At 36.7% G+C, this 25,748-nt stretch overlaps 1 protein-coding gene across 10 annotated transcripts in view; it reads left to right on the top strand.

Moving 5' to 3' along the window:
- EYA1 (EYA transcriptional coactivator and phosphatase 1) overlaps window positions 1-25,748 on the top strand; it is a 357,313-nt gene that overhangs the window by 199,359 nt on the left and 132,206 nt on the right. For 6 of the 10 annotated variants that reach the window (XM_054561759.2, XM_063726690.1, XM_063726689.1 and 3 more), the window contains 2 exons: window positions 570-697; window positions 21,293-21,370. In XM_054561759.2, coding sequence (XP_054417734.1) covers window positions 570-697; window positions 21,293-21,370 — 206 coding nt within the window. The remainder of the gene's footprint in view (window positions 1-569; window positions 698-21,292; window positions 21,371-25,748) is intronic. The other 4 variants (XM_054561761.2, XM_054561764.2, XM_054561762.2 and 1 more) reach the window with 1 other exon arrangement.

The following is a 25,748-nucleotide window of genomic DNA, read 5'->3' as shown; positions in this document are numbered from 1 at the left end:
CACATGCATCAGGACTATCTCATTCCCTGTCACTAGACTATAGGTTTCAAGTGTTTTATTTGGTTTGGAGACCCATTAAATTACAATTGGGCGGTAAATTATAAGGGAGTACCTAGTGCTAATTTATTAGATGAAACAGATTCCACGGAAGAGTGATCTATTTCCATTTTACTTCTTTACATAGTTGCCTTTTCTTTTAGAAAAGTAATGCCTTTGGTCTTTTTCAATATAAAAAGACAACGATGACTGTATTTTTTCTTTGAAAATTACAATAGATGTTATTGTCTCACATTAGACCTTGTGACTTGATGAACTATGTAAGAGAAAAATGAAATTTTAAAAGCTCCATGTGACTGGCTGTATAGGTAAAGCAAGTGACATCTTTTGATAGTGCATATGATGAAGTGATACCTGAAGTCAAAATGTGAGATGAATTATTTTGAGTCTAAGAAATAGATACAATGGGACTTTTGTGCGAGTGTGTTTCAAAGGTGTCAAGTCATTAGCGCATTAAATGGTGGTGTTATGAATTTGGTACATCTGTCAAACGGAAGGCTTCTTGTCTTTAGGTCTATGGAAATGCAGGATCTAACCAGCCCGCATAGCCGTCTGAGTGGTAGTAGTGAATCCCCCAGTGGCCCCAAACTCGATAACTCTCATATAAATAGTAATTCCATGACTCCCAATGGCACCGAAGGTGAGTGTCTGCCTTCTCACTGTTTACTTTGCACCTTGTTTCTTCATCAGTATATGCTTTGTTATTAGGTGGTTATGATTTCAGTTGTCAAAATCTTAAAACTACTCTTATATTTCCCCTTTAGGTAATAATGTGACTTACCAATCAGTACTCATTGTTAGGAGCTTCATGTTTCCAGTTATTGTAACATTGCGTAGATTGGTTTTGTTTCACCAAATGCATATACTTATATAAACATGTATATTATACATATTTGTGTGCATGACATTTTTAACCTTTGAGTGTGTTTTATCTTCTTATTGATCATGTACACACTGCAGTATCAATTTGTGTTGTTTTGTTGTGTGACCAGTGAAAACTTGGAATTATTTCCTTTATTTTCCCTTTTGTTGTTAAATATAGCCGAATTTGTTTAAATGTAGATGTTGGACTGGATTGTTTCTAAATGTCAATGAAATAATTCGTGTGCCTAGTGTTCTTAAGGCTTTGGCTATGAAAATATAAATAATTAAAAAAAGTATTGTTTATGAAATATACACAGCATTTAGGTGATATACACACAATTTATTTACTTAAAGATTAGTATACTTTAAATGTAGAACAATTACAATTATTTCTGTGTAATTAATACATATGAATATTTATATAAATTTTATATAGGTAGAAATACCTACTTTGATCCATGTATACTTAAGATTAAACATATAAGGTTATATGTATTGTTGCTACCTGTTATACAGTCATTTAGGTACTATACATATTTTTAGAACTTCAACATATGGGAAGATACGTTACATATTGCATTATATTTATTTCTACTCTAGTCTATTGAAAAATTATTTCTTCATAGATAATATTTTGCCTATTTATTCATTACTAAGCCTTAGGACCTTGATGACTCAGAGCATACCTTTCACTAGAAGTTCAATAAATTATCCATGTTAGAATTCCATCCACATACAAAACTCTTAACCATCATTTCCCAGTCACCATGGTGATCTTTCATTACAAATTTTTAAAAAAATAAACAAAGCTAAATGCTGTAAAATTATTGTGTTTTTTGGTGTGATATTCCAATATGTATTAGTGAAGGCTTTTGAAACTTACAATGTTATGTAAGTTTTAATAATAGGAAAAATATAAAATCAGTTGTTTCTGATATGAGATGCTTTGATTTTTATTCTAACAGTGATTCTTTCAATGTGTAAATATTCTGCATTTTTCTTTTAGCGTAAATACATTCATTTCAAGTGTTTATGAAAAATGGGTACTATCAAAAATTGAAGCTTTGCTGATGTAGCAGAAAATTAATCTCTGAATGAGGTGTCTTTTCATCTGAAACTTTTTTCTTCCCATTTTGATAGGCAATCAGAGAGAAACTTAAATTATTTGTAGGAAAGTAGTTCTAGTGTGTAAGTGGATTTTATAGAGCAAATAAAATTAAAGCAAGCAGTCCTATTTCCTCTCCTTTTGGGCTTTGACTTCAGGTAAAGCATGCCTACTGCAGAGTACAGACTGGGTGTGGATATAGTCACCCAGACCGCTGCAGGTCCCTGCACCGGCAGGCCTCATGCAAGAGTCAGCGTGAGGGCAGCCACTGACAGGAGCTGCAGAAGGCCCGTAGGTGACCTTTAACAGGCATTTCCATCATTGTGAAGTCCAGATAAGACAATCATTCAAATTAACTTAAAAATAAGGAAGACTAAGTATGTTAAAATATTTTGCTCAATAGAATATACCAGTACATATATGGAAGAGCAATTATGAAATACTGGTAGTTATTTTTTTTTGTATATGAAGAAATGAATAGGACTAAGGAGTTTTCATTTTCTCAACATTTTTTTGGCAAGTTGTCTCCTACAAAATAAGAATCATGCAGTACTGAAACAGAGTGTGTGTTTAGGGTTCCCCCTTAGATGGCTTTGTGTGAGTAATGTGTGGTTTGTTTTCTAAGCACATGTGGAGTAATAATATATTTCTGAATATTTACTTTTTATAGCTTGATATCACATTCATATTTAGGAATACTGCATTTTGTTAGATTTTTGCATACCTAAAATAAATTCAAACTATTAAAACATTTTAGGTAATTATGTGATCTCCTCAACCGAACTGGAAAATACATAGAATTTGTTCTTTATCTTAAACTTAATTGTTTTATGTCTTGGAAATGAATTTTTTTAGATTTGATTTCAGACAAATACACAATTACTCATCTCACCCTGTTTTAGGAAATCTTCATTAATGTATTTTACAAGCGTTGTGGTGGTTAGAAAGTGAAGTTAGAAGGTATCGATATAAATGAGAATAAATGAAGTTTCTCAATCTCCTGAGATATTGTTTTATTTTAGTACTCAGTTTGAAAATATGGACCCAAACTTCCCTCATGATCGATGTTACATGTCCGTTCAGATACAAACAATATTGGAAAGTTCTAGGTTTTTATTAAGTGTGTGAATCAGTTTATCTTGCTACTTATATGTCTCATAATATATCTATTTCATTCCTCTCTGTCACCACTAGAGGAGTTAAGCTTAAAATTAGTGAATTCATTAATGTCTGACAAACTTCTCTGGCTTGTAGTCATTATAGATTTTCCTATTTCTTTTTTGAAATCTTATTTAGTTTGAAAACAGCAGTGTTCACTGATGAATTAAAGGAATGAAATCAAGAAACTCATTACAATTTAAGAGTCTTTAAAATGTCAATCACCTCCCCTAACTCTACAATGAACATTTTCAGCTACATATGCCATGATTTATATTTAAGTGACTTCTCCGCAGCCCAATTGAAAATCATCTCAGCCCAATCGAAATGAATTAGGTCGACAGAACTTCCATTTAGTTTACACAGTTGTTGGCTTTGCCTGCATTTATATAGGTTGTCTTTTTTCACTCAGAGATATTTTTTATTTCCTGCCACCACTTGTTCCTATAATGAGGCTAAGAAAACAAGAAAATCTCCTGTATCAAAAACCATAACTTCATCTGAAGAACAAACAAGAAGGGAATGGAATGGAGAGGCAGAGAATATTAAGTTTCTTCTTAAGTCTGCTGCCAAATTATCCTAAGACTCAATGTTTGTAGGTTCTGTACTCACAGGCTAGTGCCTATTTTCATGGTTCATCTAAGGGATAAAGACAGAAAGACACTGAGCTACAGCCTCAAGTACTGTGCTTTTTTATTTCCTACGTGAAATGTTCTTCAGTTATAATAATTGTTTGAATGTTTCATAATTCAAAACTTTCAACTATTCACATTCTTATACATCCTTCCAACCCCTCTGTGAATTGTTACTATTGAAGTTAACCGTTGATTGGTTTCACCCAGTTTATACATCTTTGCAATATAAAAATATAAACAGGTAAAAATAGAAAATAGTAGCATAGATGAACGCTTGACTTGCAATGAGGAAAGCACTGTAAGAAGTGATATATTTTCAAATGAATTAATGCATATTTTTGTTACTATTAAACAACTCAAGCTTGACCTAGAAGACACTAATGGATGCTTATGAAAACACCAATCATGGCCCGTCTTTCAACTGTTTTCCCTCTTCCTTTGGACAGTTAGTCTGAAAAACTTGTCTTGAAACACATAGATGTGTCTTTAGCTGACGTAAAACCAGATGCAATTGGAGGCCAAGATGGAATAGAAATTCTATTCCATGTATTTTATTGTTAAAGCACAGCTTTTAAGAAATAGGCTTCTTGGTGATACTTCTATTAGATGATCATCAAATCTGAGAGGATTTGTAATGTTTGGGAATCTGTGCAAGCCTCTGCGTGGTAAAGGCTTTGTGTTGATATTTGTGTTAAGCATGAGAAGTAGTTGGGAAAGGTTCTTTCGAAGGACTCAGGGCTGTAGCCCTAAAAGGATTTTTATTTACGTACGTAATTAAGGCCTTGTTTGCAAAGCAGTGATTCTTTCCATCTTTGTTTTCGCTGGTTGTCTTAAGTCCATGGGAGCTTAAGATTGGTCAGTTCATACATTGCTGGTTTGAGTGTTTATTTTTGGTTGTCTTGGAGTAAGGAGTGAGGAAGGCCAAAAAAGTGTGAGCAAGCAAAAATCAGAGCTCTAATTTTGAGTTTTCTATATTGTAAACTTAGACTCAAACTCAAGAAGAAGCTTAAACTTATCTTGACACTGATAGATTTGTCTTTAGGTCACGTAAAACCAGATGCAATTGGAATCTTCACTGCACATAGGGTTTCAGGAATTCTGATGGTAATTCAAATAGTAATTTTGAGTTGGTATATCAGATTTCCAAGGTGGGAACAGATACAGTCTTGAATTAGGCACGTGAATTTTCTGCATTTAAAATTTACTGTGTATTACATATTTTAGGATGATAGGTTCAGTTTTATAAATTATCAGAATCTATCTTAAGCTGTTTTTATCATTTTTACAAAGCTTAGAACACTAGTAAATTATCTGGATTTGTTTTTCTCGGTGTAATTTTAATTTTGTAAAATATAGTGCTATCCAACTAGATTATTTTTAAGAAATCTGATTTACAAGAAATATCTAAACTGGGGCAAATGTGTATAAAATTATGGTTTGAGGCTGTATTTTATAGGCTATGTTTATATAGTTGTGGTTAAATATTCTGTTGTCAATAGAAGCGTGGTAATATAACTTTATTATTGTTTACATTCTGCACAGGATTTAGTTTCTGGAAGATTCAGGGACATTGTGAATAAAGGAGTTTCTAAATGACGTTTTTAGTTTGTCTGTAACCACAGAATTGGCCTCTTATAAATTGTTCTTAAAAGCCATAAAAAATGAACAAATAATTTGTTAGGATTTAATATTTTCCTATGTTGTATATGTAGGAATAATTTTCACATGTCTGTTGCTAATTAATTATAATGCTGGCTAATATTTATGAATAACCTATTATTAGTCACTATGATGACCATTCTCTATGTTTTGCTTTATTAATCTTTAGAAAAAAAATTTTAAAACATTGTCAACAAAATAGCTAAGAGTCTGGGCTTAAATTCCAGCTTCACTATTTGCTGGCTGTGTGAACTCAGACAAGTCAGCTTCTGGGTGGCTGTTTTCTCATCTGTAAAATGGGGATAATAACAGAACTTACATCAGGCTTTCTGTGAGGATGTAACATAAAATTTGCAGCGTAATTGGAACTTATAAGTGCTCACTATTAACTGCTATACCGTACGTAAATAAGTCACTTCTACAGTGTGATTCCCATTTTATGCACAAAAAAAATCCAAGACTTAGTTAAACATGAAGTTTAAAGGCACACAGCTTGTAATTAGTACCAGTGGCATCTGAGTGGGTACTTGAATTAAGTTCTGAGTCCAGAGCCTGGGTTTTTAAATCACTATATTATTCTCTGGAGAGAATATGTGATTTGCATCATCTGCAGATGCCTTTTCTAATACCTTTTACTAAACATTGGTGCTTTCATTGCCACATTGGTGCTTTCATGGCTGAATGATGCCATTCCCTAGCAAAAAGTAGCGCTGTGCAAGAACCAGTGGCAGACGCTTTGATGACAAGGACTTCGTTATAAGGATGACTTCTCAGAGTGGTTATAGTCCGGTCTTGAAGTTCTGGTGTGAGTGAGTGTGTGAGATTTCTTCCTGTGGTCCACATGCATATTGTATTGCATCATTAGGTTAACTTTAGGGGATTGTTTTCAAAGCCTTAGACTTAATTATAATTTCATCAGCTGTCTGATTGTTAAGCCTCTCTGAGATCAAATGGAGTTGGGAAATCATCTCTGCTTTTCATTATAATGGTCATTATATGCACATTTGGATTGGGGCAGTGTTACTGTGAAATTTAAAAACTGGTTGCAGTTTTGCTCCTGCTCAGAGTAAATGTTTTCTACCTCAGAAAATATTTCTAAGTAGGTGATAAATTTGGTCACACTTTTCTTGACTTTGAGAACCAAATTATACCAGCCAAGCAACACTGTTGGTGTTTGTTGGGGGCTCCATTGGAATAGTAATGACCAAATCTGAGAGTTGAGAACATGGCTGGGATATTCTAGGATCAGCAAGGAGCCCAGTGTGGCTGGAGGAGAAAGAATGGCTGGGAATAAAAGAGGTAGAGTCAGAGGAATAGAGGGGTGGCACGTGTGAGCCTCGTAGGGTGGCAGATAGGCTCTAGCCTCTCACCTGCAGCTAACTGTATCTTTCATAATAAGAATAGGAACTCCAGTGCTGATTGCCTGCAACTAGGCTCGGGGTTTCCAGAGCTAGGCTTCCTGATAACTAAGGTCTAGATGTAGACAGCTTTTCCGTACTTCCAATTGCTAATAGTACAGAGAATCACAGTTCTGTGGCATCTCTCCACTGGTTGGGCCAGAACTTTGGTATGAGCAGAAATATATTTCCCTGAGAACATCCAATTTTCTGAGAGAAACCTCTGGTTCCCTCCTGGGAGATATGTGAACCTTAGTGAATGGTAGTATTTAGGCAAATTCATACGCCTTTGGTCATAGATTCCCTGCTTTTAAGTAATTCCTGATTTCTTATGATATCCAAGGATGCCTTGGTGTGAGCAGTATATAAATAAAGTGGGGTCTGTTACATTTCTTCTCACCTTACTAACTTGGAATAAGGGTCAAGAGTAATTCATTCTCCTCTCTTTCACTCTAAGCATACAATATGATAGAAAAAAATACATACGTATTACAAATTTTCCATTTTTGCTTTGGGTAGGAAAAAATTATCTGTCATATGTCAGTGACTGTCAAATATTGCCTATACTATAGTAGAGAGAAAGCAAGTCTTCATAAGCTTATCAAGGGTTTATGGTAATGTTTAGGACCCACAATTTATAAGTGAGAGCTTATTATGATTATGTTCATGGTAATTTGCTAGTTTTACAGATTTTGGGTTTTTTTTTTTTTTTTTTGCATGCCTCCAGTATCCCATTACACCAAAAAATGGTAGACAGACTCTACCAAACACATTCCAAAGAGGTATGTTTATGTACTCCTCATAATACAAATTGGGAACTTTTTTCTTAACATTGTAACATGAATCAAAATCTATGATGCTTACCCATTTTATCATTGTATTTATTACTAATAAGGGGATTTTAAGTGGAAAGAATACTTTTTGTCAAAATAAAGAATATGAACTGCATTTACTAAGTTTTTGAGTACATCATATATCCTCTACATACATTTATCCTCAAAACAATCTTTAGGCACTTTGGGAGGCTGAGGTGGGCAGATCACGAGGTAGGAGATCGAGACCATCTTGGCTAACACAGTGAAACCCCGTCTCTACTAAAAATACAAAAAATTAGCCAGGTGAGGTCGTGGGCGCCTGTAGTCCCAGCTACTCAGGAGGCTGAGGCAGGAGAATGGTGTGAACCCGGGAGGCAGAGCTAGCAGTGAGCCAGATTGTGCCACTGCACTCCAGCCTGGGCAACAGAGTGAGACTCTATCTCAAAATAAATAAATAAATAAACAGAGTGAGACTCTATCTCAAAATAAATAAACAAACAAAACAATCTTTAGGGTAACTTTTAGGCATCTCATTTTAGAGGGTTTAAGTGACTAGTCTGTGTATACAACGTGTTAGTGTGTTGCAGAAGAGATACAAAGGCCTATCAGGCTGATTTCAAAGCCACATTCTTTACACTTTAAAACATGGGCTCCCCAATAGCAGTGCTTAGGTCACTAGCCAAAAAGCCGAGTTCTTGCTGAAATAGTTTATCTTCCCTAAGAAGTGTTTATGTTACCTTATCTAAGATTGTGGCCAAGATGAAAGATATACAACATTCATTTATACGTGTGTTTCACCTAGAAGAGTTTCTAAGTTTCCCGAAGCGGGGGACACAAGTGTTCACTCTAGTGTCCTTAGCATCTAATGGGAGGATTGGCAATAAAGCCAAATAAAAAAAATTGTGAAATAAGTGCCTCATATTACTAAGTATATAATATACATGAATGATTATAAGAGCATTCATTAAGTTTACAATGCATTAACAGATTCAATAAGTATCTAGAGCCTGTTTTTCAAATTTTTGAAATCGATCATTTCACAGACAGTTCATATAGTTGCTATGGGCTGTCCATCCACAGAACATCCATAGTCAACATTGTTGCCGGTTTTGAATTTGATCTATAGTGACTGACTTGCTTTTGACCCATAGTAAATAACTGCTTCATAAATAGAAACTTCAACTGTTAGTATATTAATAGTGATGAAGCAACTTCCGCATAGTCCAAGAAACAACTGAATGATATAAGGATAAGGAAGTTAGTACACTTAGGGTTAGTGTGTAGATGGTAAGATGGTAAAGGAATAATCGGAAGTAAACATTTTGAAGGTGGGGAAAATTGCAGGGAGAAAGATATATGTATATATATTCACTGCAGTAAAAAAATAAAAGTGTATGTGTGTGTGTGTGTGTATGTGTGTACGTATGTAGTATATCTGTACTGTATATCCACAATTACATTGTTAATTTGAGAACTATTTATTGAGTGATTCTATCTAGAAATATACCAAACTCCATTCTGGCGAAAGAGAAGTTCAGTATTCAATGTGATTTACCACCATACTTTAAGATAAGGACTATATTCTGCAGAGGAGGAGGACATCTAATCATCACTGAAGTGATTGTGGATTGTGGGGACGCACGCTGGTGATGCTTAGCCTGAGTCCTGAAGAAGAGGTAGGAGAATATTGAGTGCCATGCCAGGAAGAAAGAGAGAGCTTGAGCTTTATAGCTGTGACGAAGACATTCCAAATGGCAGAAGAGTGAGTGTGTGTTTGTGTGTGCACGTGTGCACATGTGTGTGTGTGTGTGTGTAAGATAAGGAGCATGCACAGAGATGGAGTTTAGACACCAAAGATGATGATGAAGGGCTCCAGATATAAAGTTCAAGAATTTAGATTCAACTGTACAGGAGCTGTGGGAACTGAAGGCTTGTAAGTTGGAAAGTGATATGATTGGGTTTGTGTTTTAGAAATGCACTTAGGGAGTATTTTGAAACTGTATTCAAGGGGTAGTGGGCACTAAGAAGGGACCCCAGGTGAGAAGAAATGAAGGCATTTTATCTGAAATCATGCACTTATTTACATATTATTATCTTTTTCTGAACAAATCTGATACTTGCCTTAAAGACAGTAATGTGGAAAATGAGTAATATTAGAAATATAGGAAGAATTGCATGCTTGTGAGAGCAGTTGTGTAGTCAGACTTACCTGAACTAAAAAAACACAATCACAGTTCTGCTGTTTATTCACGGCAACTAACATATGCATTTTGAGAACAGAGCAGGGAGCCAAGAAAGAGTCCTGAAGCCTGCCTGCCTCTGTTTGAAGCTCTGCCACTTACTAGTTACCAAGTGTGATGATGAATACTTACTTAACTGCTCTATGCCTCTGCTTCCTGGTCTGTAAAATGAAGGTGATAATACTACATGCCTGTAGTGTCGCTACAAATGTTAGATGAGTTGGTAAAGTGCTTAGAACAGACTCTGACTCCTAGAAAATGCTCAATGTCCCCTGGCTATTATTATCTGTTACTTCCGAGCCTCTGCCTTCTTTGCTGTAGAATGGCATTGCCCCTTCATCACAGGTGCTGTGACAGTTAGTCTATCCAAAATATTAAGTGCAGTTACTGGTATCTACTACATGCTCAAAACATAGCAGCTATTATTAAATAATGTTATATTTTTAAAAAGAAACTATCTTCTGGGACTGGCTACTGTAATATCTCCAGGTGAGGAAAGGATATATTCTCCTCCTTTGGGATCCTGCATATCAAGCACGGCCTTTGCAGGTATTTGGAGTACTTGAGGTACTTAGTAATTACTTGTTCCATTAATACTCAATGTGGGTAGGGTTTATGTCTGGGTGCTCCTGTGAGTTGGTGAAGGGTGGGAAAAACATATGATCTGAGATGTACATTTAGTAGATTGATTGCCTTTTAGGCAAGTAAGCCATTTTCCCACATTGATATGATTGAGGTTGTGAGTCTGAGCCAGCTCATCTGCTTCCAATCTTCATGCACTAGTTTATTTTACCACCCGCTAATTTGCAACATACACTGATATACTTTTATTCAGTGCCCTGATATTCTTAGACCTTCTTATTGCTGTGCCATTCGCTGATTGTCCAGATCTATACCAAAGGAATGATTAAGGATGATAAAACTGTATTCAGAAAACACTGGGCTTTTTGGCTGATTTACAAAAGATATGGCAATTAAAGAAACGTGAAACTGTGTGATCATAGACTATTTATTTAACATTTGAAGCTGCAGTTTCCTCATCTATGAAATTACACAATAATAATAAATATCTCATAAAGTTGCCATGAGGAGCAAACAACCTATTGCTTGTGAAGTGCTTAGCAAAATAGATGGCATACAGTAGGTGCTCAATAATTATAAACTACATTTAAAATTATTACTCCTCCATTCTAAAAGTCTACTTTAATATTGCCTGTGTCATAAATTGAGAACGTTGTATTGCTGTCTGCATTTTTCTTATTGGTACAATCTTTTCATACTGTTGTGCCATGCTTCCATCATTATAATAAGCTAAAAATATTTCAATCTCAGTTTGCTTTCTGAATATAATATGTATCTGTTGAAAGTCATCGAATGGCACATTTAAGATTTGTACATTTGATTATATAAAAATTTTACTTTAAAAAGAGTCAAAAATAAATATGAACTCTAGTTAATGATATGAATGCTGAAGTGTTTAGGGGAAGTTTATTATATCTGCAACTTACTTTAAAATATATTAAAAATAAGATAGTTTTTTGAAGGATAGACACAGAAAAGTAAATATAGTAACATGCTCATTGTAGAGTCCAGGTGATAGGTTTATAGGTGTTTACTGTGTAATTCTTCCACCTTTCCTGTCTGTATGATAAATTTTATAGCATAATATTGGAGAAAAAAGGAATCTAATATTTATTTAGTTTTTACTGTATACAAATTAACTCTGCCAGATTCTAGAAGAAATATGAAGAGGTATATGGTACTGCCCTTGTGTGAAACTTGATTTATGCCAGTTGGGTCATTTTAGTTATATCCAACTGTACTAGTTTATTTTCTGTTGCTTATAACAGAATACTTGAAACAAGATAATTTATAAAGAAAAGGAATTTGTTTCTTACAGTTATGAAGGCTAAGTCCAAGATCAAGGGCCTGCATCTGGTGAGGGCCTTCTTTTGCTAGTGGGGACTCTCTATAGAGTTCCAAGGTGGCACAGAGTGTCACATGGGGAGGCCATGGAGCATGCTAACATGCTAGTTCAGGTTCCTCTTCCTCTTCTCATAAAGCCATCGGTTTCCCTCTCCTGATAAACCATTAATCCATGAACCCATTAGTCCATGAATGGATTAATACATTCATGAGGGTGGAACGCTTGTGATCCAATTACCTTTTAAAGTTCCCACCTTTCAATACTGACACGTTGGGGATTAAGTTTCAAAATTTGTTTTGGAGGGAATAAATACTCAAACCATAGCACCAACTAAATCAGTTGAAGGAGTAGGAGGAGAAAGCACTTGGGGAATATAGCACCAGCTCCAAGAACTGAATTTTCTTCAAGCCCAGCTGCTGTAACCTTCAAACCAGTTTACCTAGTAACTAGTGAGACAACCTGCCATGACTCCATGACTAATTTTACCTACTGCCACCAGTCACCAGTCAGAGGTTGGCAGCCTCCCAAAGCTTCTCTCGTGCCAATGAGCTTTTCAAAACAAAATGTAACTTTCTCTTTCTAATAAAACCTCCTTCTCTTTGTTCTTAGGACATACTGAAGACCATCCTGCTCTGTGTATATGTTCTGAATTGCAATTCTGTGATTTTCAAACAAAATATTTAATTTAGATATTTATCTCTCTCTTTTATGATGACTATGATGCCTGTCTTAAGGAGCTCACAGGCTGGTTAAGGCAGATAAGACTTCTTAAACATTTAGCAAAAACTAAAAGGTAATATACCAAATAAATTATGGAGACTAGGATTTTCAGTCTGTGGCTTACCCTTCCTCAGTAGGTACTTGGAGAGCAAGTACCAAAGGTCCGCAAATTCAAAAGGTTTGTCTGTAGGGTTAGGAAATTAACAGGCCACATATATATTTAACTCTTTCACATATGGACATTCTGTTATGTTTATTAAAATACGCATTTTTGATCTACAAATTCACAGTAGGTTTTTGTCATACACTTTGGGTTCTGAAATGTTATGGTGTTAGAGGGCTTCATTCTCAAGAAGGTTAGAAGCCATGGATCTGAACAAAAGTGCTCTCAGAGTACAGAAGAAAGAGCTCTTCAGCTTGCTAAGGTCTGGCCCAGCTTCAAGGAGGAGATGGAATCTGAGCTGAGTATTGGGAAATGGGTAGAATTTGAATAGGTGGAGAACAGATGGAATGCATTCTAAATGAAGAAACAATACAAACAAAGGTAGGATAGTTTGGGAGACTGTGAGGAGACCAGTTTAGCTGAAGAAGGAATTGATAGTAGATAAGGTTGGAAGGATCAGTTGGAGCCAAACTGTGGAGGACCCTGAATAGTAAGCTAAGGAATTTGGACTTCATCCTGGAGTCGGTAGAGAAGCCACTGAATATTTTGAGCAAGGGGCTGATATGGTGGAAGTGTTTTAGGTGTTAATCTGGCAGCAGTTGCAAGGACAGATTGGGTTGGGGGAGAGATGAGCATTAGTATGGAGGCTCATGTAATCTCAGATTGCATGTGTTAGGAAACTGAGCTAGTGTGGAAGAATGAGTTGCAAAACAAAAAGGAACATGAAGTTGTAAAAGACATTACAAAGGAGCAGTTGTGATTTACCATATATTATTTATTTTACAAAAAATTTAAATTAGTCTAGACCACCCCATAAGTAATTGCACATGCTGCTATTGATATATGCTGTACTTTCCATGAATAGCAGGTTTTGAAATAGACTAATGTTTCTTTTTGGCCATGTATACTCTTAAATTCAAGTTTAGTCTGAATGTGTTTATTTGGTTTTCATAAGATTGTACCAGGTGTACCATTGAAGAGCTAATGTTTTTTCCTGCCCTCGTTTAAGATAAAGAAGATGACCTTTACTTTTTGGAGAGATAATGATCATATGCTATATAGCCAATCCAAACATAAAGGAATGTCTTATTTCCTAAATGGGAATTAACTAAAGAAAACACATTTAGTTCATGGATATATGTACTTTTAGGTGAAGCAGAAATAATCAAATAGGTACTTGTAATATTGAATCAATCATGCATTTAGAGTGAGATGTCAAATATATAAATTTAGCAATGTTGCTTTTTTGCACTTTCATATTTTATGCAACAATTTTATTCTCCTCACATCTCCCTCGCTGCCCCTTTTTAAATCATTTGTCACAGTTTCTGAAAACACATTTCTATTTCTGCCTCACGGTTTGAGAAAGAGACTCATTAAATCTGTGAGTGTTACTGTCATTGAATCCAACCTGTAACATAACGTTACATAGTTTTGCTTTTGCGATCCTCTACAGCATAATTTTGTTGCTTTATAAAGGGTGCTTTCAAGGCTTATTTGCAGCAATACCCAACATTTGCTTTTGTGGATCATCTCCCATGAATTATTACAAATTCATGGTAATTTATTTACCTTTCTTTTTACTGATTGAGGCGGGATCCTTTCTAAACATACAAAAATTTCAGTAATTGATAGTTTATGCTAATGTGTCTTCTCCAAATAGTACACTTTTCAAAATAACATAACTGACGCATGTCTTATAAATGAGACAGTTTGCAAAGCCTGCATATCAGTAGAATGAGTGATGATTTGGAGGGAATAAACTGTCATCTTGTTTTTAGCATAAACAGTGTTTTGAATTGTCCTGTGCAATGTGCCTAGTAGTATGAAGTTAGTTGTAACCTGTTTTTTAAGTCAGTCTATCTATCCATTCCCTCAATAAATATTGAGTTCCAACTGCAAGCTAAACATTGGGCTAAGTCCTGTAGAGATACAATCATGTAAATTAAAAAAAAAAATGTAGCTGAGTTTTTTTGGTCTTAGAGGATCTTTTTAGGTCATGAAGCAGTTTATTATATGTTGAAATGCATAAGACTTTCCAATATAAAATGAGGTAGAAGAGGACATATATTCTAAAGGAGTCACAAACACAGACATAGTTCAAGGACTAAGAAGCCATCCCTGAGTACTAGATCAGAGAAGACTTAAGGAAACAGGTGGGATTTTAGTTGAACCTTGAATAAACTGTGGGATTTAGTCATGTGTAAAATTTGTAGAATATTCAATCTCAGAGGGAAGGGTACTACAAAGCTGTAGATTTGAGGAAGCATTAAACATCTTAGGAGGCCAGCTGGTTTAAACGACGTCCAATGTATGGATATATGGTTCTTTATCTATAAATGGGGATAATAGTGCCACACAGGAAAGTTGGGACAATTAGATGAGATTGTGTGTTTTTTCAGTACTCTTATATTCTTGCAAATTACTATCTGTTTTGCAAATAAAAAAGTGTATGAAAGAAATGAAATGAAAAGTAAAGCAAAGAAAATAAGAAAAGTTCTGTGTCAGAGTATAGGGGGGCCTTAAATACATGATTAGAGATTGGGAACTTAATTCAGAAGAAAGTGGAGAACCTGCTGAAGACCCCAGAGCCAGGAGTGACTCATGCACATCTAAATTATGAAAAGACAAATATTTGTTTCCAAAGCAGGGAGAGTAGAGGCTGAAAGTCCAATTTGCTAAATTTCATAAGAGAAGAGGCAGAAGGTAATTAGGATAGTGGCTGTGAAATTAGAAAGAAGACACTTGTAAAATACTAGAGTGGTGGAAATTATAGAGTGTGGCAGGACAGAAATGATTGTGAGAGAAGATGCAGACAAGAAGGAGGTGAAATTTTAGAACCACAGAGTAGTCAAAGGAAGAAAACCTGGAGAAAAAGAAATACATGGGGGAGAAGAGAACTATTGCTATGTTATATTGAACAATGATAAAAAAAAAAGTGTCAAGGACTAAGGCTCATTCTATACAATTGAGGAAAGTTAGGATTAAGAAGAGTTTGAACTGGGCAATTGGGAAAGTCTTCTTGGTAAAATAGGTTAAACCCTGCTCAAGGAAACTTTCATTGAAATTAATCCATGGAAAACTGGGAAATGTTGCAGGAAGACAAAGGATTTAATGCAGCATCAACATTCTTTAGAAAATAGTTGGTGTGGAAGGGAAATAGTTGGTGTGAAAGGGCCAAAGACGGTGAGGGATGAGGTATGTCTCGGAAGCTTAAGGAAAGTGGAAAAAACTCAGTGGAAACTATTTCAGACAGTTGTCAAGAGATGGAAAACGGGGTCTGGCAAGCAATAGGGTGACTCAAAAGAATAAAGACAGAATACAATTAAGTGGACTTGGCCAGCATGTATGGCACCTGTTCTGCTATAATCATCCATCTGGAACAGCAGCAGAACAGTGAACAATGAGAGATTGCCCATCCTGAGATTAAAATTTGGCAAAAAAAGATGCTAGGAGAAATGAGACCACACAGCATCCTAGGATGGGAGCTAGACGTGACTGGCTCTGGGTTTCGGGCTAGGCAAGGGAGGCTGTGAAGCAGGAGTGGGAGAATAGATAGGGATTTGGAAAGATGGCTTATTCTGATGAGGAGTAATAGCAACTAAGTGAATGAATGAGGTGAAAGGTGACATTTCAAGGAGGTAATGCAATTCCAGGCATGGGTGCAGCTGAACATTTTAATAACCAATATGGAATGAAGGTAAGTCTTGTTGAAGTAGAAGGGACGAAGGAATCGTAAAGAGTGGGAGAGGGATGGTAAACTGAGTTTTTGAAGTCCCTGCATAATATAGTAGGAAACAAAACTAAAAGGAAGATTGAGTTTGTGCCAAGCAAAGACAAGCTGTGCTTACTGTAACAGTTTGAGAAAAGTTGTGAGATGAGCTTAGGTGCTGCTGGGGAGGGCCTGCAGCTCACCAAGGCTGCTGCCTTCCCTGCGCATTGCGGCGTGAATTATTTGTAACACACAGGCTGGCTCCTAGTCCAGCAGGCAGTACTGTCCTTTGTGGGTGAACTTGCTTTATTAAAACAGCCCACTTAATTTATGGTGAAAAATGTAACTAATCGAATGGACGAAATATTTGTTTCTTCTGAATGGTCTGTCATCTTCTGCAGATGGAAGTCTTCTGTATGACTGGAACCTTCAAGGTATAACCAGAAGTTGCTTGATAAGCAGGGAATCATGGTATGATGGGTTAGTGGCATGATCTTGATAGCTAATGTCACCGAGCTCCAGTGGTCTGATAGATAGATCCACACTGAAATTTATGATGAAGGAAGATGGTTTTCTCATTTTTATGGGCCAGCCTCCCCTAAAAAATGCTAGAGAAAGATGGCCACATTTTCTCCTGGAATTATTGATCACAATTGCCATGTAAACCATTCTCCTTCTATTAGCCTGTTTCTTCAGAAAGTATACGCTGCCTTTTAATGACCAAAACATAAGTTTTCTTCATATAATCACAATTTGGTCCTGCCTTCTTGAGTTATTTCCAAGTTACCTTGGTTTAATTTTGGCTCTCTTGAAGTGTGGCCTCATGGCTGATCTTGGACACCTCCCTTCACTTCGGATTCTTCTAACTTTCTTTTAAAGGGGAAGCTTAACTTTAATGTGAAGTTCATGATACGCTTGGACCCAGTTATCTGTATCTTAAGAAAGACTTTGATTTGTCATAAAGAGACACTGTAGTGATAGAGTGACTATAAAAGCATGGGCCCTGGACCTAGCACAGTGTGGAATGATTTAGAAGCATTTATCTTTTTTCATTCTCACCTGAGTATTCACCCACACTTACAGATGAGGAAGCCGAGGCATACAGAAGTTGACTAACTTCCAGATTCTTGCTGTTAGATGCAAAGCTAGAAATTCAATTGATAGTTCCAAAGCTGGTGCTTTTAACTGTTATATATTGTTCCTGCTATTACCCCCTAAGAGAAAGGAGGAAGGCATTCAGTCCAACAGAGAATATTGCTACTGCTACTTTTAATGATGATGATCAATATAGTTTTAGCTCCTACTTTATATCAGGTACTTTATGTACATTTTTATGAATTCTTATTCCTGTAATATAGATATAATTTTAAAACATTTATATATGGAGATAATTAAGATCAAGGAGATTAAATCACTTTTAGAAAGTCTTATAGCAGGTAACTGGATTCTCTGTCTTCAAGACCAAAACTCAAAGGCATTGGTGGAGGGAAGATCATTTCATATCTAGAGAGTAGCAAGTTGCCCAGCATTGCTCAGGCCTGGAGTGCATGGCCAAGTGAAGGAGTTGGAGGAACAGAGAGATTTAAGGGATAAAAGGGAATTTTTGAATATTTTTAAAGGATGAATAGATTTTTAAGGATCAGAAGGAAGATTGGAAACTTAGAATGGTAGAAAAAGAGACTCGTGTGGGGGCAAAAGAGAACAAAAGTTGCTATTTTCTAATAGACTGGAGTCATGTAATGAATAGTATGGTGGAGATAAACTAATCCTAGTTATTTAGAGGTGAATAGATCATTCATAGTTTTTCCTTTTTAAATGGGTGGCTTAGATGGGATAGTTGTTCTCAGATGTTACAGTACCTTAAACCTCTAAGACCCAGAAAACTCAGTGTATGTTTTTAAATTCAAAGCATTGGAGAGATGCTGTATTACATCATCTACAGTATATTTATAAATGTGGTGGTGCTAGTGGGAATGGGATGGATAAAATTTTGGTGGCCAGAGATCATTCTCATCTTTTTAACTCTCCGGTGGATGTATGTTTGGCTACAATAAAGCCAGAAGTAATCTCTGTTTCTTTGGCTTTCATTCAGAAACTATTTTACATTACAATAAATCACCAGTCTTTAGCATCAGGTCCCTGGTGATCAAAGTATTCAATTACAGTACCTGATAAAATCATGAATATCCTGGTGGTTATTTTATGTACATCCTCTTCTCTTCAACAGTGAGCCTTTTAAAAAACTGGGTTCATTGGGAAAAGGGAGTCTTTATTCCTTAGTGTATAGATGGGTATGTTTGAACAATGGTGAAAAGCAGTGTCATTGGTGCCTAAAAGAAAAGTATCCTCTTCCTTTCCTTTCTAATCTTTTTGCCTAGTTTTAATGGATTTCAAGTATAATTGAATGTGCCTCTTGGGAGTGAAGACTACATTTGATTAAGCTAATCATATGGAGAATAGCTGGTGTCGATTTTAGGGGTACAGAAATAGGAGTGGTTTTGGTGTAGTCAAGCTTTCACAAAGTAGTTGCATCTACAGAATCTGTTGAATCATAGCCCTTAGATTTGACAAAGACTTGGAAGTAATCTTGATTGACATCTCACACAGTGGAACAATTTTTTCTTCACATCTTTTCCTGACAGTTGGGCATGAAACTTCTATGTGAGAATTTCTAGCAAGTTCACTAGGCTAGGAGCCCTAAGACCGTAGGAGAGCAGGGACTTCGCTTTCCACTCTATCCCCAGTGTGTGGCACTGTGCCCCAGCAGCCTTGTTGTGGAGTAGCTTGTACTATTGGAAAGTCCCACTTATTACTATTTCTTCAAGCTTTAGTCATGGGCCTTGGAGTCAAAAACATCCCAAATTAAATCTTACTTCTGCCCCTTACTGTGGGTCTTTGGGTGACTTCCTAACCCCTTTGGTTTTAATGTGTGCATGGGAAACAAGAAGACAATACTGACTAGGGAGTTTGTCTATTCTGAGAACTATTAGTAGAGTTGTTTAAAAGGATGAATTATAATGTCTATAAATAACTGACACATAGTAGGCACTTTACAGGACCTGTTTCCATGGCACCTAATTCTAATCTTTTGCTTAGTATGTTGTATTTGATTCTGAGTTCAGAATTTTAGTGGTGATCTGTCTGGCAGAGAATGAAATAGAACGATTGCTTTATGTGTATGGGGCATTATATTAGGTTTTTTTGTGTTTTTTTTTTAAGGAGTTAAGTTATGATGTGGACAGCTAAGTAAGAAACTTAGAAACTGTGTGCTAGCAATGGAATACTGCCTTTCCTGAAACGATGGCAGTGTAATGGTGATGAAAAGCAAAATCATTAGGTTGTCTGGTGTCATGGAGAGAGAAGGGAAATACAGGCTTATGTCAGAATTTTTAGCATCAACAAAGACTTCTAAACCCAAAACAACTGGCAGAAAAGTGAAAACTTCAGTTACAACTTCAGTTACGCCATTATTTGGTCTACATTAAAACAATCCAGCAGAGTGATTTCCATTAGTCTCACTGTTGTTGTTGTTTTCCGAAGCTTGTTTAGAAGCCATCTGAATAATTATTTTTTAAAAAAGTGGCTATCTGATGCATCTATTTATAATGCTTATTTTTAAACTGCTCATTATGCATTAGGAGAATATTTGAAGATCCAGGAGTTATGTGAATTTGCCTTTTCCCTGGTGTTTATAACAGATTGGTGATGTTAAGAGAAGGAAAAGCTGCATTTTCTCCATCATCTTTTCCTGCTTCAAAATGTATTTGCTTTATAAGAGAGGCCTCCCCAAATATTCTCTCATGGGAGCCTTTGTTTTAGGAAGCATGTTAATGATTTTTAGGTATCGCTTAAAATATTACTGCATTCTTTCTGAAAATCTGTTACTAAGAAATGAGTACCTTCCACAAAGCAGGGTAGGCAAATTCTGATGATGGCACTTCACCGGTAGTTTCTAAGGAAAACAACGATGCTACTTCTTCACTTAAAAAAATGTAAAACTAGAGAGAACAAAGGCAAATGTGCTGAAGTTGTTGGCTTGTCTGTTTGGTAGGGGAACAATAACACTGTCACCGTATCAGGGGAGTGGATTGCTTTAGAGAATCTATAGCATAAATCTAAAAGTTATCTCACAGCACAAAGGGACTTGACCAAAGATCATGTATGTATTTCACAAACTGTCTGCTATCAATACTGTTTTGAAATAGAAAACTTTGTTTCTGCTTCATTTAGATTCAGTATGTTTTTGGTACAAAGCATACATAAAATATTGATGAATTGGCAGTCAGATATGGCTGGGTGGTAATGATGGTGCATTAAATTGAGCCCTCGGTTTTTTAACCATGCTGGAGAACCCAGAAGGTGTGTGTGTGTGGTAGGGGGTACCTTGCCCTTGAGCATCAGGAAGACCTGCTGGTGTCGACACCCACTTACTTCCTGCTTCCCCACATCTTTCTGTTCTATCCTTTTAACTCTGACCAAATAACAGATTTTTCCACAACCCCAGGAAATGATTTTATATCACATCATGTAGATTTTGAGAGATAATTTATTTATCAATAAGTAATTCAGTAAATATGTAAAGCAATGATGAATTTAATTACTTTTAAAGTGCTGCTTTTAAAGGGTAACTTGTGACAATAGATTGTTTCCTAAGGGGAAAGAACTTAGTATGTGAATGTTTTTTTAAAGGAGTCTATTTATGCTTATGATTTATGTTCAGTTAGGGAAAATGGTTTTTGAAATGATTTTCTTGTCATTACTCTGAATGTTATATCTTCTCTTCCATGTCTTTACAAATAACTATTAATTCAATATTGATGTATGTTGTTTATTTTTGTAGTTAAAACAGAGCCAATGAGCAGCAGTGAAACAGCTTCAACGACAGCAGACGGGTCTTTAGACAATTTCTCAGGTTCAGGTAAGGAATAAATATTAGATTTTCACATCAACACCAAGCATTTTTTCTAGTTTATTCATGTAATGTCCCTGTCTATGTATATATGTATGCATATATATGTGTACATATGTGGGTATATATGTACTTATGTATATAAACATATAAAATAGCTTTGCTCAGTCACATATTGCCAATTCTGTTTTTATTAATTGTGAAGAAGTAGTTGCTGAAATGTTGGTATCCAATAAATGGGGTAAAAAGGGTTTTGTTCTTCTCCTTTCTTCTACTAATTATATTTACTATGCTGGTGACTCTTCCCCCATTCTCTCTTAGATGTATTGTTTTTCCAGGTCTTCAAATTTGGTTAGGCAAAAATTGGTGTTTTACACTTCTAAGCAGACTCGCCAAGCCATCTTGCTAAGTAACTGTCATATCAACTATAGATCTAAATTAAATAGACTCTGTAAAGCAGCATTAAGTTCTTCAGTTAGTTTTTAATCTCCTTCACAATAGTAAAACCTGCCTCCAATAAACAAAATATCCAAGTTTCACAGGTGTCATAATGAAATTACTGACAAGAAAGTGACTGTGATCATAAGGTGGTTGTGAGAAAGTGATTATATATTTGCCAAGTCACCCAGCCCAGCTTGGAGTATTTCATTTAAAAATTATTTATATCAGAGGTAATTCTTAGAATTTTGACTTTTTTAATATTGCCTGCTATAATTTTAGCACCTCTCTATTGGAAATGCTATAATTCCATAGAGTCGTGATTGATTTACTCAAGCTCTCTGGATCATTTATTTAATATATATCACAACAAAAAGAAATTGTAAATACAAAATGAAATGCAAACACACAACTTTGATACTAATGATATCAGGTGAAAGCAATAAAAATTAACAAAGGGTGTAATATCCATTTGTTCTTTCCTAAAACATTTATTAGAATTTGACTTTTGCTTGGCAATGTGGTTGGTGCCATGCTGACTTCATAGGTGTATGAAAATGGTCCTGATCCAGGGCTTAGTGGGATGAACAAATGAACAGACCATCACAGTACAGTTTGATAATGCAGAGGGAAGCCCAGAGAGCCCAAAGAACACCCAGGAAGGGACCTAGTGGAGACCAGGTTGGGGTGGGGTGATCAGGGAAGGTGTCTTGGAGTGGATACTCAGTCTTAAAAAATGAGTAGGAAGGAAGCACTGGGAGAGAGATGCTGGACAAATGGACACTCCATGAAAGGAGACAGCAGCACAGAGGGCGTGGATCTTTGGGGAACTGTTAATGGTTCAGGGTTCCTGGTGTGTGTACAGTGTGAGAGCAAGGGCATGTTGCAGAGGGAGGCAGAGGCCGGAGTCTAAACAGACTTGTGTGAGCTTCATGGAATTTGTGTTTTCTCCTGTGTGCAATGGGAGGCATCAAAGGAAGGGGGTCGCATGATCATATTCATAGGACAGAATTATGGCCACCATGGCAGGATGAATTAGGGGCAGGTGAGTTGAAGTGGAGAAATCAGTGAGAGATTTTTTTTTGTATTAATTTGAGCAAGAAATATTGAAGACCTGAAATAAAGCACGGCAATGGGTATGGGAAGGTGATGGATTTGGTGCGTTTCATTTATGAAGTAGAATTTATAGTGGTCAGTGACAGGTGGGTATAGGGGTAAGTGAGGCAGAGAAAGAAGTCAAGAACCAGGAAATGCAAGAGGAGCATGGTTGACAAAGGAAGACATTAACCTCAGTTTTGGGCATGTTGACTGTGAGGCAGCATCTACCTGCAAATGCCAAGTATATTAGGGTTTGGAGCTCAGGGGAGATTTGGCATGGGAAATTTAAAGTGTACGGGGAGCTAAAGCTAGTGGGGTAAACAAGGTTGAAAACAGAACTCATGGAAAGGTAATATATATGACATGGGCAGAGGATCAAATGAAAACAGGTAATTTGAGATAAAGCAACAGTTTTGGCCAGGCATGGTGGTTCACACGTGTAATCCTAGCACTTTGGGATGCAGAGGCAGGAGAATCATTTGAGCCCAGGAGCTGGAGGCCAGCCTGGACAACATAGGGAGACCTGTCTCTACAAAAAAATAATTTTTAAAAAATTAGCGGGGTATGGTGGCATGCGCCTGTGGTCCCAGCTACTAAGGAGGCTGAGACTGGAAGATCACTTGAGCCCAGGAGATCAAGGTTGCAGTGAGCTATGACTGCACCACTGCACTTCAGCCTGGGCAGCAGAGTGAGACTCTGTCTCAAAACAAAAACAAAAACAAAAAGCAAGCAATAGTTTTGAACTGGAAGCAAACACAGGGAAGAATTTTAAGGAAGCACTATCAACAATGTGGATCTCTACACAGCTCTTGAGAATTATTTTTAAAACGTGTCTTGAGAAAATGTTCACTATATTAAGAGAAAAAGCAAGTTATGAAAGTCATATTTTCAGTATAATCACAGTTTTGCTTTCTTAAAAAGGCGTCTGTATGTACATATATGGGCCTGTGTATATGGGTCTAAAAATTAACAGTGATTCTCTCTGGGTGGTGGAATATAATTTGAATATTATTCCTTCTGCTTTTGTCTTATTTTCAAAATTTTTACGTTTTACATATATATATGTAAAACATTTATACTTTTAAAAAGTAATACTTTTAAAGTCTAAGTTAAAAATCATGTGCTACAAAGAGATAATCTTTTTGAAAATATCTATGGAAAATAGTATTGCATCACTATCACTGTTTTTCCTGATTTTGATAACTGTACTGTGGTAAAAGAATTCTTTGTTTTTAAGAAATACACATAGAAATATATATATGTATATATACACATATATATGTGTGTGTGTGTGTGTGTGTGTATTTATTTATTTATTTAGAGACAGAGTCTCCCTCTGTTGCCCAGGCTGGAGTGCTGTGGTGTGATCTCGGCTCACTGCAACCTCTGCCTCCTGGGTTCAAGTGATTCTCCTGCTTTAGCCTCCCGAGTAGCTGGGACTACAGGCATGTGCCACCATGCCCAGCTAATTTTTGAAGTTTTAGTAGACATGGGGTTTCACCATGTTGGCCAGGATGATCTCAATCTCTTGACCTCGTAATCCACTCGCCTCGGCCTCGCAAAGTGCTGGGATTACAGGTATGAGCCACCTCACCCGGCCAGAAATATTTATAAGTAAAAAGACATCATACACAAAACTCCAACAGAATGCGAGGTATATATGTATATGCATGCACACACACACACACACACACACACACACACACACACACAAGAAATCAAGGATAAAGCTAATAACATGTTGGAGAATTTGGATGAAGAATATCTGGGAAGTTTTTGTGCTGTTCTTGCAACTTTTCTGCAAGTTTCAAATTATGTCAAAATTTAAATTAAAAAATTACAAGCATCAATGGGTTAGCCTGTAGCAGTTTCAGTAGATGGGTGAACTTTATCCTTGTCCCTGCTGGACCACGTGACCAACTTCTGTGTCTCCAGCATAGCTCTTAGCAGATAGTATGTGCTCCTAAAGCTTATTGAATGAATGGATGATTCATGAATAATGTGGGGGAGTGAAGATGAGGAAAAGAAAAATGTCTTTCAAGTACATAGTGCTAAGAAGAAGGGAAGGAAAGGAAATTCATTAGAGAGAGGGATGGCATTTAGGAGGTCAGGGTGGTTTCATACTGCTGACACAAACTCAACAGAGGCAGAGGTTAGAGGTACGGGCAAGTAGGGGGATAATTGATAGAGGAAAGCTCCTGATGGGACAGCAATAGCACAAATCCAAAACAGAAATGGATCAGGCTAGAAAAGGAATAACTTTTCCACTGAAACATTGGGGAAGGTGCAGTACGAAGTGGTGCAGATGAATTTGAAGTGGACGAGGTGGCAGTACGTTGAGGGAGTTCCTATCCGATTCTTCAGTTCAGACCCTCCAAAGGCTCCCATTCGTCTCTATGGGTAAAAGCCAAATCCTTAAAAAGCCCACAAGCCCTATCATCATCTGCCTCAGAGACTGTTTGACCTTGTTGCCTGCCCGCCTTGCTTACTGTTCTTCCTCCCATGTGGTAGACATGCTCCCCACATAGTGCGTTTTTTGCTGGCAGTCCCTTCCCTGTATACCTGCCTTACTCTCCCTAACTTCGTCTGTGTTCAAATCTCACCTCATCAAGGCCCACCCTGACCACTTGACTCAGCGCAGCTCTCCTGTTCTACTTCTGTTCTACCAGGTCAGGTTCCTCCCCACTCTTTCCTGCCAATAATTATGAGCCTTTTGCAAATGCTGTCATTTTCTTGTGCATTATGTTTAGTGTTGGACTCTCACCCCACCAAAACATAAGCTTGTGTTGGCAGGGGTTCTGTCTTGTTTGGTTCACTTCTATATCCCTGACGCCTAAAACAGTACCTGCCA

The sequence above is a fragment of the Pongo abelii genome, chromosome 7, assembly GCF_028885655.2.
Source record: "Pongo abelii isolate AG06213 chromosome 7, NHGRI_mPonAbe1-v2.0_pri, whole genome shotgun sequence".
Taxonomy (NCBI): Eukaryota; Metazoa; Chordata; class Mammalia; order Primates; family Hominidae; genus Pongo; species Pongo abelii.
Note: the sequence above shows the minus strand (reverse complement) of the source record. Positions and strands in the feature narration are given on the sequence as shown.